This window comes from Podarcis bocagei (assembly GCF_964188305.1).
Source record: "Podarcis bocagei genome assembly, chromosome: 10".
Classification (NCBI taxonomy): domain Eukaryota; kingdom Metazoa; phylum Chordata; class Lepidosauria; order Squamata; family Lacertidae; genus Podarcis; species Podarcis bocagei.
This window is the reverse complement of record NC_138135.1, coordinates 49,181,356-49,195,699: the sequence shown is the minus strand read 5'-3', so window position 1 is coordinate 49,195,699 and position 14,344 is coordinate 49,181,356. Positions and strand designations below refer to the sequence as shown.

The 14,344-nt window shown below is 39.2% G+C and overlaps 1 protein-coding gene across 20 annotated transcripts in view; it reads right to left on the bottom strand.

The window, feature by feature from the left end:
• GRIP1 (glutamate receptor interacting protein 1) overlaps positions 1-14,344 on the bottom strand; it is a 346,924-nt gene that overhangs the window by 18,992 nt on the left and 313,588 nt on the right. For 9 of the 20 annotated variants that reach the window (XM_081211473.1, XM_081211481.1, XM_081211474.1 and 6 more), the window contains 6 exons: positions 10,289-10,475; positions 9,583-9,728; positions 8,111-8,191; positions 4,429-4,498; positions 4,044-4,189; positions 684-828 (listed from right to left, as the gene is read on the bottom strand). In XM_081211473.1, the coding sequence (XP_081067599.1) occupies positions 684-828; positions 4,044-4,189; positions 4,429-4,498; positions 8,111-8,191; positions 9,583-9,728; positions 10,289-10,475 (775 nt within the window). Of the gene's footprint in view, positions 1-683; positions 862-4,034; positions 4,190-4,428; positions 4,499-8,110; positions 8,192-9,582; positions 9,729-10,288; positions 10,476-14,344 lie in introns of all 20 variants that reach the window. The other 11 variants (XM_081211477.1, XM_081211478.1, XM_081211475.1 and 8 more) reach the window with 2 other exon arrangements.

Sequence of the window (14,344 nt, the reverse complement as noted above, 5' to 3'; positions counted from 1 at the left end):
CATTTTGACCACCTTGTTTCAACACAGGTTCCAAAATCCTTCCCCGTTCTCATTTCAGTCTCTGACAACTGCACCCACATCCAAGAGATTGCTATTCACCTTTAGAATTCTACTGGCTTCAAATTAAATGGGGTTACGAATGTTTCTCCCAATGACTGCCCTCAGAAAAAGTGCTATATTTGGTTTATGAATTGCTAAGAACATTTCAAGATCCTATCCTGGCATAGCAATGCTTATTAGTACATGGGGTTTTAAAAGAAAATAAAGAGGGAATGAGGAAGATGTAATGGTTAGCACATTGTATATATGTCACATATGGTAAATATAGCTAGACAGGCAAAAATATGTAACAATGTATATAGAAACACCCACCTTATAAGAAGAATGCAACACCTTTTTTCTTTAAGTTATTAATATCATCACAAGGTAAGCATGCCTGAAGCTTTCTTTAGGTGATTTATAGTGATAATAACTATTGCAAAACTATGCTCTAGATTTAACAACAACCTCATATCATAACACCAGCAAAAAAAGACTGAACATCATTAAGTATTTCATTTGCTATGAATTGTGGAGAACAGACAGATTTCTAAGGAAGAATGATTGCATATGACTGAATGAATTGTCACACATGAATGAACACAGTAAATAGCAGAACTATGAATATCTTTATTTCAATTTACCTTTCAGCTAGTCCACCTTTAGTAAGACTTGAAATGATAATAGGATCAAAGGGCTCTTCAGTACCAGAAATAGTGATCCCAAGAGGTCCTCCGTAACGCTTGAGCTCGACAGTATAAATAATTGCTCCTGAGCTCTCTTGTTCATCTGCAATACATGCCAAGAGGATGCAATTGGTCTCTTATGAAAGAAGGAATGAAAAGAATAATACATTCAGACAAATGATCAGAAATCACAGTGTGCATCCTAAAAGCTTCATGCCTCAAATACATATCTTAGCCACTTCAATTCTGAAGCCTACACTTGACTTCACAGGCAACAACATCAAATGTCCTTCCCATCCACTGAAGCAAAACCATGATTTAAAACCTGACACTAGACCCAAGTGAACTTTTACCTTCATGCATTCCCCTACAACAGAGACAACCGCAAGGCAAAAAATATGGTACCATTTATCCTCCAGGTTATTCCCCCCCCCCCCCAAGTTCATAAAACAGGTTTTGGTTACCAAGGGGAGAAATCAAGTCTCTGGCAAATACTTTTCTGTGTGAAAATAGTAACAGTCACTTGAACACTTGAAAGTGGGCATTTTTGCTTATCTACTTTATTATATTGCTGCTGGGCAGCCATCTGTATGTGCAAAAGAAATGAACATTGCTTATTTGGATTGCTGCGTGGACATCGCTTTGATAGTCTGTTTTGTATTGCATGAAAATGTAAACTTTTGATTGTCTATGTGTTTGGGGATTATGGGGTTAACATTCGCTAGCTGACCTACCCTGGGGCTCAAATGGGAAGGGCTAAATCATTGAGGATGTGAAGGTCAGCACTTAAAGCCTGTGATCTGGTGGGTAGAGCTTGGTATTAAAATTTCCTGTGCTTCCTGGAGGGTGTGAACTGGAGAGTGCATGGGCAGAAGAAGCTGGATATGGTCAACTTTTCATTTTCACAGCAAGAAGGCAGACACACAGGTCTGATCTGGAGGGAGCTTATGAATGAATGAAGCCTAGTGTAGGTTAGGGACTGTGTACAGATAGGGGGGATCACATTTATCTCCTGTTTCGTTTGTTCCTTTGCGCCAGTGGTGGGCTCAGCTGCTTTTTCCGTAACATTTTCATGTAAAAACGCTTTACTAAAAGCTAACGATTCTATTATTTTAGTAGACATTTATATATGTGTCATTAAAAACTGTTGTGGTCCCTGATTATTCTTGTCACTCCCAATACCTAAAAGCCACAAAGGCTTCAGGGAGACTCAGCGAAGTAGATAGGCTGATTAGTAAACCACAGAGCCTAGGACTTGCTGATCAGAAGGTCAGCGGTTCAAATCCCCGCGACGGGGTGAGCTCCCGTTGCTCGGTCCCTGCTCCTGCCAACCTAGCAGTTCGAAAGCACGTCAAAGTGCAAGTAGATAAATAGGTACCACTCAGGTGGGAAGGTAAACGGTGTTTCCGTGTGCTGCTCTGGTTTGCCAGAAGCGGCTTAGTTATGCTGGCCACATGACCCGAAGGCTGGACACCGGCTCCCTCGGCCAATAAAGCGAGATGAGCGCCGCAACCCCAGAGTCGGCCACGACTGGACCTAATGGTCAGGGGTCCCTTTACCTAATATGTGACTACAGTAGGAATTTATTGTTTTCTCTACACAAGATTTCCAGCTTGGCTATTGTGTGCCCCAGAGTTACATCACCGTTACTGGGGAAACCCTTGTCTCTCATCTACTTCCCAAGAAGCCAAGACTTCTGGTTCCAGTCTCTCTTTCCCCTCTTGGTTATTATATGGGTCTTTCAAACTAAGCCTGCTTCCCCCAACATGTGCCTCTAGGCTGGAAGACTGCCTTCTTGCCTTGGCACCCCCCCCCAATCCCTTTCCATAGGGGCATGCAGCTTGTTTCCGGGTGCTGGAATGCCAGACCCTAGGAGACGGCACTGCAGAGCAGCAATGGTGGGTGGGTGCATAATTACCCACACCCCCCTAATTGCTTACATTATGTTTCTTTTGATTTCATGCAACAGCTTAAAAAATAATAATTTATGACAACAGTTTATGGACTGGCAACTTAATGAAGTATTGTTCTTAACACAAACTGTACAGAAATATTAGTTTTATGACGACTGTAATCTGTCTTTGTACCTAGATTTAAATGGGATAATTTACTAAGCACACATAATAGATGAAGTGCATCTAGCAGACCTTAATTGGTAGTCATGTAGTTACACACAATTCGCCCCGTATTATAAAATAAATGTTTTTAATCTATGCAAAGTATTAATTTAGCCGCGGAATGAAGAGGCTGGCAATTATTAACTGCTTTAATTCACACTAAAATGTACATATCAGGCCTTGTAACCATCAGAAGGCCCTGTACGCCGTTTCCGAGCAAGCATAGATTGGGATGGATCATAATAGTTATTGGACTGGAAATGAGCAGATACTAAAGGTCAGGGAATCAGGTGACATGGGCTTTAATTCAGGCTGACTTTGGGTGGTGATGAATTTGCCTTTTAGATAGAAAAACCTGATGATAATATGGCAAGTGTTAAATAGCTACACTTGTTTTCTGCTTATGACTCTGCTACCTGGGAGCACTAGGATCATCTTAATTAGTATTTATTAATATAATAATAATAATAATAATAATAATAATAATAATAATAATAATGTATTGCTCTATACATGGGGGTCTCAGAAGGAAAATACTGACAGGAGTAAAGCGTAATTGTGGAAAGGGAACCATCTGTTTCCCCAACAAAACTTAAGGCTAAGAATGCCAAAAGAGATGCTCTTGTCTCTTCCTGTGACTGAGAATCTATTAATTTTTATGTTGCCCAAAAGAAGTGATATTAGAGTGAGTAAACAAGAGAACAAAATTTGCTCCAAATGTACATTTGTATGATGATTAAGCGTGTCTAATATTGTTGTGAGGAGCATATGGACTAGAGTATTAACTTAGTTATAGGGAGTTGGATTTCATGCTTTGCCAGGAATCCCAAAGAAACAGGCTACACTGAGTGTACTCTAAAACAGCTGGGCCAAAATCATGTCTGAAATTCTGGAGGGTGGTTGGGGTGACATTTCTGCTTTAAATACAGTGGCACTGAAACAAGCATGCATGACTCTCTGCGGTGAGGGGCTATGCCATAGTCCTATCATGGACCAATGACAAATATTCTAATGTTGCATGAATCTTGGAAGTAAGTCATGGAATACAAAAATATCTGTATTGATATAGATAGCACCTTTTCTCTGTATATTTAAAAATAATATTAAAGAACATCCATTGATTATACAACAGAGATTGCAACTAACACAAGTGGTTATAAATGTACATAAATAGGTTTTTAAGCCAGCTCACTGTGAATACCAGAGTTATCTTCATCTTTGCGAATCTTGAGCTTTACAAGGTCCTCGCAGTGCTGCAGGATTTGAACTGCATCTTCCATGGAACAGTTGTCTAGTCGAATATTATCTATGGCGAGCAATTTATCACCTAGTTCTAATGTTCCAGTTCTGTTAACAAATGGTACACATTACAAAACTGATGACTTGCACATGCTTTCTAGACATCTAGTCATGCAAATGATTTATTTTTTAAATAGATTTATTTTTTAAAAAAAGCAGTGGAGATTAAAAAACAACATTACTCCAGTGGAAGGATTTGCTTAATTTAGAAATATGGATCATTTAAATATTTAGGGAGTGTGAGAGTAACCAACGTAACTTTTTTTTTCTGACTTGAAATCACTCACCTGTGTGCAACACTTCCCTTCTTAATATCTGAAATAACAAGAGGGTCTCCTGGTTTTCGACTAGATGGAGCTGAAATATGTAATACACACACATATATGCATTTAAATTAATTCTCAAAACTCCATATAGCATATGCAAATCAATGTTATTGCTTTTATGTACGATATTTATTATACATGGATGTTTCCATGCTAGCAAATACTCCTAGTAATGCACATTTGTGGGGTGCAGTTATATGCTAAGCCTTTCGTCCTAAAATATAACTGGTGTGCCTTATCAATATTGGTGTGGCACAGCGCTCATAGAAACAAAGTTTCATTCAAAACAGAATATTGAGCAATCTTTATGAACTCAGACCCCTCAATTTCTTAAACATGTATACAATTTGCTTCACTGGTCGTATCAGAGGTTACCATAAAAGCTTCATAATTCAGATGAACCTTGGAATTTAATTTTATTATATTACCGGGTGAGAGAAGAGAATATTGCAACAGTCCCACATTTCTGGGGTCTCCTTGCCACCTGGGGTTCAGCAAACCCTGTAATTATAGGTCCTTCAGAAAGCTCTGAAAATGCATCTGTTTTCCTTGCTCTTCCCTTGAAGGGTGCTTGTTGGATTGCTGGTTTCATCTTCTTTTTGGGTTTTAACATATTTGGGCTGATTGCTCTCGTATTGTTTAGTACTGGTTTGATTTATTAAATACGCTTTGCTGTGTCATATTTTATGCATAAGCCATCTTGAGAGGTCTTTTGCCCTAAAACACGGCCTAAAGCATTTTAAATAAACAAATAAAATAAAATTATTTTTTCAGGCATCATGCTGTGCCAACAGCACAGTAAGGAGGGCATGCAATGATGGACTCTGTGCCCACATTGAAATAGACCTATGCAGCAATTGTGCTACAATTCATACTGCAAAAGGGTTGACTTTGAAATGGTATCCCTCACATTCTTGCTGCCCCATTCCTCCTATTGAAAGAACATAACCCAGCTTGCTATTTTAAAACATTTCCTGTTCTATCCCATCCTTGCATGCAGGATAGATCAATAGCCCAATGGTTTACTCAGAAGTTAAGTCTTACTGCGTCAATGGAATTTGGTAAGAGCACATAGGGTTTCAATGTTTGACAAAAACAGTTCAGCGGTCTAGAGCTGCAGTGCTACAGCCGCATTTACCTGGGAGTAAAGTTCATTTTGGCCACATTCACACCATATACCTCAAGCACTAAGATACCACTTGAAACAGTAATGGCTTTCTCTGCCCCTCCCCCCAATAGAAAAATTTAGAGCTGTAGTTTGTTACAGGTGTTGAGAGTTTTTGGAGATCCATATTCCCCTCTTAGAGTTGCAATGAGTTCATTGGGAACTCTGGAAATTGTAACACTCTGAGGAGAATAGGGGTCTTCTTGCAACTCTCAGCATCTTTAACAAACAGCTCCCAGAATTCTTTAGGGCGAGGTGCGACTACTTAAAGTGGTATAATAGCGTTTTAAATGTATGGTGCGAATGTTGCCTAAATGTAGTGGAACTTATTTCTGAGTAAACATGGCTGGAACTGAACTTTAAAAAACTCTTACTTCTTTCCTAATATTGTCAGAAAGATGGCTTTATACTTGTGATGTGACAAAGGTATCATGCCCTTTTAAACAGAATCTTAAGAAGAAGAAGAGTTTGAATTTGATATCCCGCCTTTCACTCCCTTTAAGGAGTCTCAAAGCGGCTAACATTCTCCTTTCCCTTCCTCCCCCACAACAAACACTCTGTGAGGTGAGTGAGGCTGAGAGACTTCAGAGAAGCGTGACTGGCCCAAGGTCACCCAGCAGCTGCATGTGGAGGAGCGGGGAATCGAACCCGGTTCACTGGATTATGAGCCCACTGCTCTTAACCACTACACCACACTGGCTCTTAAGCTACATCAACTTCCTCCTACATGTAATGAATATGATCTTGCAAATACAGGTATGAGAAATGTTAAATCCTTGCAAAGACCCATTTGAGTCCATCCTCATGGCTGATATGAAGAACAGAACCTACGAGTCACCTTTCCCATGAGATATAGAGTGCAGTATATGTCTACTTGTAGGAAACTATTATTTTGATATTTCATCAGCTCATTTATCTTTCTAGACATTTTTCAATGCCCTTTTTTTCAAAGTATTTGTGATGATAAAGTAGTTCGCGTTATAAAAATTGATCTCATAAAAATCTATACTGCATTCCTCAGTTTAAAAATCAATTGAGATGGCAAACAAATTAAACTTAACTGGAATTCCTTATACCCTTTAAAGGATGTTTTCCTAAGTATTCTTTGTTAAAAAACAACTCAGATTTAAATATAATGGTAGTATGTATAGCATATTCTGTATCATATTGGGTACAAATAACTTCAGGGTTGCTTTTTTGTTTGTTTATTGTTTAATGAAAACCTGTATCCAAAACATATAACTATTCTGTACTCTGCTGAAATTATAAATGGTAACATTGTTTTTAATTTCAGTGTATACAGTGCTTTTTTTCATGGGGCACTCAAAAGTACGGCACCTCTTTTTTGTTTTTGTTAAAACGAATTACACTTACTGTAACAAGCTTATGGTGAATACTGGCACCTATTTTTCTAGAAAAAAAAGCACTGAGTGTCTACTTGATAGTAGATCAATGGCTCAAACTTCAACCTCCTAAAAAAGGACTCCTTGCCACATGATGGAGTATAATGGTACTCCATTGAGCCCAGAACAACTGCACAAGAAAAAACATGCTACTCTCCTCATGTAACTGGGGCAACCCTCAGACCACCTCATAATTGGTACTTATCGGTGTTTTGAAACCCTCAAACCATAATGATGGAATCTGTCAGACTGCAAATTCTGAAGAGTATTAGTCATCCCATCGTATCCGCCTGAATTGGGTAAGTAAACAACTACCCTACTCTAAACTGCATTGGCTAACAAAACAAGTGTCAAATGAAGAATTTCAGGATCTCTATAACCCATACCAAGTACATTTCAGCAGTATGATTTTAAAACTTTAAACAAGAAAAATGCTAGAATAAAGCAAAGTAAGGATGGAATAACAATCTTCCAATCTTCTCAAAGTTTAACAGAAAACAAGAAATTAATTTAATACTGAATTTTAAGGGGAAATATAAAGACTCAGAAGTAATACAGATAGTGAATTTAAAATAGAAACCTTTATTTGCAAAGCTAATCTCATCTCAGCTGGGCAAAATGAGCACAAATTCAGATAAAGATTTTTTTCCAGGAACCACAACATACAGATGAGCATTTTTTAAAAAATAAATAAATATAGCAGTCAAATAGAAGAATCTTCTTGTTCTTTCGCCCATTGTTCTGTATTTTTATCTATATTAATATCCTGTGTCTACAACTCTTTCTCCTGACAGACATAAGACTGTAATTTCCTTCAAATTTCATTCCTATCTAAAAACCTCTTTCAGCTATAATTATCAATGAAGCTTCAGAGAATCTAATTTATGCTAAATAAGTGATTTGGTTATGGGGTCTAGCTTGAACTTTTGGCTAATTTTAATTTGCTGGGTGGTCAAAAGCTCTGAAAGAGCAAAATGAAGTACAAAATACATCTGCAATAATTTTGTTACCAAACATTATATATTATCAGGATCATATATTTAAAAAAATATGACAAAAGTCTACTTTTACTTACAGCTTATGGTGATGCCAAGCTCTACGTTATGCTTCTTTGGTAGTTTTACATGAAAAGTGCCACTACTTGGTATAACAGATTCTGTAATTAAAAGGGTTTTTTTTTTCATTTATACTACATGCTGGGCTGAATCACATTCATTGCATTTTCATCATTCACACATTACTCGTTTATTAAAAATAATAGATAATATTGAGTCAAGGAAGCAAAGTAATTGTGGCTCATTTTAACGTTCACAATTTAAAATTTCGCTGTGTATGCTGCATACTGCCACTTCTTAAAGTGAAGGACCTAAAAGTAGAAACAGGATCCTGAACATACAATAAAGCCGGTATCACAAATGTGTGTGTGTGAGAGAGAGAGAGACAGAGAGTGAGAGAGAGAGAGAGAGAGAGAGAGAGAGAGAGATCAATTATAAAACTATAGCAATGACTTAAGGATGTCCTGTAGACATCTACCAGTAAATAGGGATAGGATTCCTCCCAGCGAAAGCACATTTGACCATGCACAGATCCCGGTAGGGTCAATGGAGCCTTCCTCCCTTCCTCTGTACGTGCATCTCAGAGCATTTCCTGTGATCTAGAACTGGAGGCTACTTCCTGCCTCCCCATCAGTTTTCCAACCCAGCCCTTCAAAGTAAATTCTGGGCCAGGCCCCAGGTTGAGGATTCAGTGCTTAATGGGGAAACAGGAAGTGTACCAGCTTCCTGTTTCAGCAACTAGAGCAGCCTTTCTCAACCTGTGGGTTCCCAGATGTTGTTGGACTACAACTCCCATCACCCCTAGCTAGCAAGGCCAGAGCTCAGGGATGATGGGAGTTGTAGTCCCACAACATCTGGGGACCCACAGGTTGAGAACCACTGAACTAGAGGCTGCACTGTGGTGTGCAAGTACAAAGAGGAAGGAGGGAGGGAAGAACAATTCAATTAATCCTATGACAATCCCTCCACACTCACATGTGTAACTCTGGGAGGGATTGTACCTAAGAACTCCAAGTCTCTTTTCAGTCAATGGGAGTTTCCTCATGAGAGCAGGTGTCATATGGGGATTAAGAGCAGGCCCCAAGCTTTGAAATGCACACCTTAGTTTAATCGTGGCAGTGTACAAAATTTGAATCTTTGTTTCCAAACTGCACATTATGCCCAAATCTTCAGCAACATACTGTGTCCCTAGAGCTTCTGTTTTGCACAACCGGCAGGTACCCATTTCCCCAAAGTCTGGTGCATTCTGTCTTTGAGCAATCAGTAGAATAAAACTGGCATATACAAAAATATGTGAGAAAGAGAAGATTGATTTCACATCTTAAATAATAGAATACTTGTCATTTCTGCCTGAGTTTTGAAATATTCAGTATGAATTAAAGATTGCAGAAAGAGATGGAGGTTGTATATGCATGTGTGATAGCAGCTTCAGATTCAAAAGTGAAGGGTTGAGCTTGCATACAAGTTAGAGAAAATACTTGATTATTCGTACCTGCAACATCAAATTCTATTTCCAAAGTGACCTTGCTGGTGATAGATGAGTCTCTAAGAAGCTGATTAGCTTCATCAAATGTGCTGTCTTCTGTCGGGATCCCATTTATAGCTAGTACTCTGTCTCCTATTTGTAGGGTGCCACACCTTGACACAAAAGAGAACAAATGAGCATTCAGACACAGGGGAGATCAAAGCCAAAATAAATGCACTTCTCCATAGAAGGGTCATAGAACAAACCCAACTTTCTCAATATTGTACGTCTAAATTTATTCTCATGATTTTATTATGAGCACATTTGAAATGTACCAGTTAAGAAATTAATAATCCAAAACTCTGGTGTTTTAAAGATTTGATCTCAGCTAAAACTAAGCAGAGATAGATGTACTTTCTGCCAATTTAGAATCAAAAATATCAAGGTCTTTGAACTAAGATTTAGAATTCCATTAGGAAAAAAATCTCTAATTAACATAGCTCCCAGTTGCCTGTCGGAAGTAATCGTCTAGATAAAGGCACCTTTACTTTTTGTTCTTCTCATACCTTATCAAGATTTTTTTTAAAAAATCCCTTATTGTCAGGACAGGAAATTCACTAGGTACCACCAATTTTCTATAATTTGCCTAAAACCTGAAAATAACTAGGCCAAAGCACCCTGAGATAAGTTCTCAGCAATAAAAGTTAGGAGCAATCACTTCAAAGCAGCTCACCTTTCTGCTGGACTGTCAGCCTCAATATAGGAGATCAGAGGTGGAGATGACAAGGTCTCAGTAGCAAACACACTGCCCTGGAGCTGTATTCCAAATCCGACAATGGGGTCAGCTGTCAGCACTACTTCTGTAGTTTCTGTGTGGACAACCTGCCCAGCCAGGCCAACAGTGCTAGAAGCTAGTGACACTGTAAAACACATCAATGGCATTTAGAAAGACGCAACACAAATCAAAACAATTTCTGACACAAAACCCATCAATATATCAAGTACATCAAAGTACATCAAAGAGCCAGCTGCAATGGCTCCCGGTGGAGTACAGGGTCAGATTCAAGGTGCTGGTTTTGACCTTTAAAGCCCTTCACGGCCTAGGACCCTCGTACCTACGGGACCCCCTCTCCCGGTATGCCCCACGGAGAGCCTCAAGGTCCATAAATAGCAACACCCTAGTGGTCCCGAGCCCTAAGGAAGTTAGATTGGCTTCAACCAGAGCCAGGGCCTTTTCAACACTGGCTCCGGCCTGGTGGAACGCTCTGTCTCATGAGACCAGGGCCCTGCGGGATCTGATTTCTTTCCGCAGGGCCTGTAAGACAGAGTTGTTCCGCCTGGCCTTTGGCTTGGAGCCAATTTGATTCCCTCTCTCTCTTTCTTTTTACTTTTTCCTTTCTCCTCCTGTGATGAGGCTGCATTTTAAAATTTTAATGTTTCAATATTTTAATGTTGTATTTTAATCTTGTTTTTAAGTTGTATTCATTCAACTTGTTTTTATTATTGCTTGTTAGCCGCCCTGAGCCTGGCCTTAGCTGGGGAGGGCAGGGTATTAATAATAATAATAATAATAATAATAATAATAATAATAATAATAATAATGATTTCTATCTCAAAAACTATTTATTAGGATCAACACAGTGAGCAATATTTAAATATTTTTTTCATACTGTTTTTCCATATTGTTGACAATCGAATTTTAATCTAGTTATTCACTGAACGATACATTTCTTCTGTAATCAAAGAAATAACTGCTATGTAATGGACCATCTGGAACTGTTGCCAAATGACGATACGGTTTATTTAAAAACCCTTTTACTTCATACACAGGCACAAAGAAGGGGGCAGAAGGCACTTTGATCTAGCTAGGGCGTCTATCAGTGGAGTAAGAAGGAAGGTAATCCACAACAGACCTTGGGAAATGAGCATATATCAACTGAATTTGAACATTCTCCAGTCATTATGCATAATCCCCAACAGACCTGGGGGAATCTTGACTGCATTTCGTACATTCTCTGGGCAATATGCACATTCTGTAGTCAGTATGGACAGTCTTAGAAACACTTTTTTTCTATTTCCTTTACAAAAGTGTGCACAAACACACCCACCACCTATGGCTGCTTCTGGCTTGTGTAGAATTCCCATGAGGATTATGTGCACATTCTCCATGAGACCTGGTGAATGTGCACAGTGGCTGGTTGTTATGCACATTAACCACCAACTTACATTCCCCTTAATATATAGACACTAATGCTTGCCCAAGGCCAGTAATAAGCTACAAGACACGAGGTATGAAGAACATACTTTAAACATTAAAAACTAAGAGTTTTAAAAATAATTAAGGAAAACAAACCAAGCCAAAACAAGTTTAATAAACAGAATGACAGTGTGGGGTATCTTTAAGTTTTATGGCTGTATGTTTGAAAAAAGCTGCATAAGTAATGCAGCCACTGCAAACTTCTGTTAATAAAATGTTTATGGTTCCCTACACCACCAGAGTTTATTGCCAGGCATTTGTGAAGATCACATTAGGTATGCAGACTTTTCTACACAAAGGGCAATGAAAACTTTATAGCATCCTTCAGTCATACATATTCTAGACTCTTCCAAGGCAGATACATTCATTAAAACTTGCATTTTAAAATGTCTTGTTAGTAACTTGTTAGTACATCAAACCTTGAAAGTGCTACAGAAAGAAAGAGGGTATGTGCAACAGATACTGTGTGTTTGCGTATAAGTAACTATTTGCCAAATAATACATTAGGTTCTATAACAAGCACTACCAGGCTTCCCCACTTCTGCTAGATGATGAAAACGGCTGGCTATTTGTTTTGATATTTCCAGTAAAGAAGAGGAGCTCATAGACAAGCTAAACTTGTTGCCTTGGGTTGAAGGAGATGAAGTGTTAAATGTAAGCAGAAAACAACTCTTCTTATGTGTGGATTTTTAAGTATGGAAAATCTTATTGTTGGGACTTTGCTAATTGGTGGCTTCCCCCCTCCTCACCCCCCAACATGTAATTGATACAATAATGGTACATTAGTGGCAGATTTATATCAGAGCATCCACACATCCGTCTGCTTTATTAGTGTTCTGCAATGCTCCTCCCATGTTAGCCACAAACCTTTGTCGTTTAGAGGAGCATTCTTGTGCTAACGCACAAAAAAGTGAGAGGAAAACAAATCCCAGAATATTTGTGGTAGCAAACTGTTAGAGATATCGGTTGGTTGCTCGAGAGCAATCAGGCAATATGCTTCAATAATCTGTTTTAAAGCTTTCTTATTGATGATAAAAACCTTTAGAATGCAGAGCGCCTCTATTCCGTGTCTTGCTCATTCACTGGCAGAATCTGAGAGTGGGCGGTCCTTAAACCTTCCCCAGCAGAGTAGTTTCTTGACGCCCAGTCTGCGCCTCCCCTCTCTGCGCAGAAGCCTACTGCGCAAGGAAGGCGTGGGTAACGGGGGACCTCTCTCCTCCCCACTTTGCCCAGGCAAGGGGTCCTGGCACTGCCCCGCCTCCTCCGAGCCCTGCATCTCCTCTCCACTAGAGGCGTAGTTACCTTCCTCCGCTGAGGAAGTGCTGCTTCCCACGATTTTTGGGGGCTCTCTGTAATCCATCCGGCTTTTCCCCTCTCCCCCCTGAGCCGATGGCAGTTCCTTGACACAAACATTACAGGATTTTTAGCAAGGAACTACAGAGCGTGCACCTATTGCAAACAAACAATACGACTGCCCCAGAACCCTTACAGGCACAAATGGTCCCGAAAGTGTGATCATGTATAATCACCCCGATAACATCATGAACACAAATCATGATGAATGCTCAATAAAAAGGACATCTGGAAGGGCCCTAAGTGTTTTCTCGAGCATTTATTGCTTCCTTCCACAAACATATAAACAAATAAGAGAACTGGAGAAAGCTTTTAGGGGAAACTTGTTTTCTATGTTTTAATCAACTGCTCATTTTTACAACAGACACAATTAATTCCTGTGTGACACATCAGTTCTCCGTGAAAGGAGGCAAACAATTTCTATCCATGCCTATTTAATATTAGCAATAATACAAAAAAAAGTGTTTTGCAATGACTGGTGCATTAATGTGCGTAAGAAATATGTGAAAAGGGCTGTTATTGTTAATTTGAGCAAAGTAACCCCTTTACAGCATGGATTTGAATCAAGGAGTTTCAGAAAATATTCCTTGTAGCCTGTTGACTGGTTCACCCTAACAGCAACAAAAGATCAATGCACTAACAAAATAACTAGGCGTAGTCAGTTAGCTTGGACCATAGCTTGAAAAGTAATATGAATAACTTACAAATTAAGTTGGGTCGGGATTCTGTTAAGGGCAAAATTCAGTGGAATATCCTACCACCTATAGCAAGTGAAAACATTATGCTGACACTGTGCTCAGACATCAGGGTGCCTTTACTACCAACTCAACAGAGATCATTCTATCTATAGGCCTGACAGTCACCTGCCACATCTTATAGCTCAAGAAGAAGGAAATTTGTTTCGTTAAAAGTTGGTCTACTTCAACTTCAAAGAATACTGTGTGATAGGACTTCATTTTTAAATCCTAGATTTTGCATTCTGGTAAACACTGGGTTTTAAACCTTTTGCCACACTAAAACAATACCCAGATTATGACTTGTAGATGCAGCACACACAGTTAGATCATAGAGGGCAGAAGAAACCAAACCTCTTTGATTTGGGATATGGCGATGGAAGTACAGCATGTGGTCAAACACTAATTTTTGTCCTGCTGTAAAGCATCCCCTCTCACGGTGGCT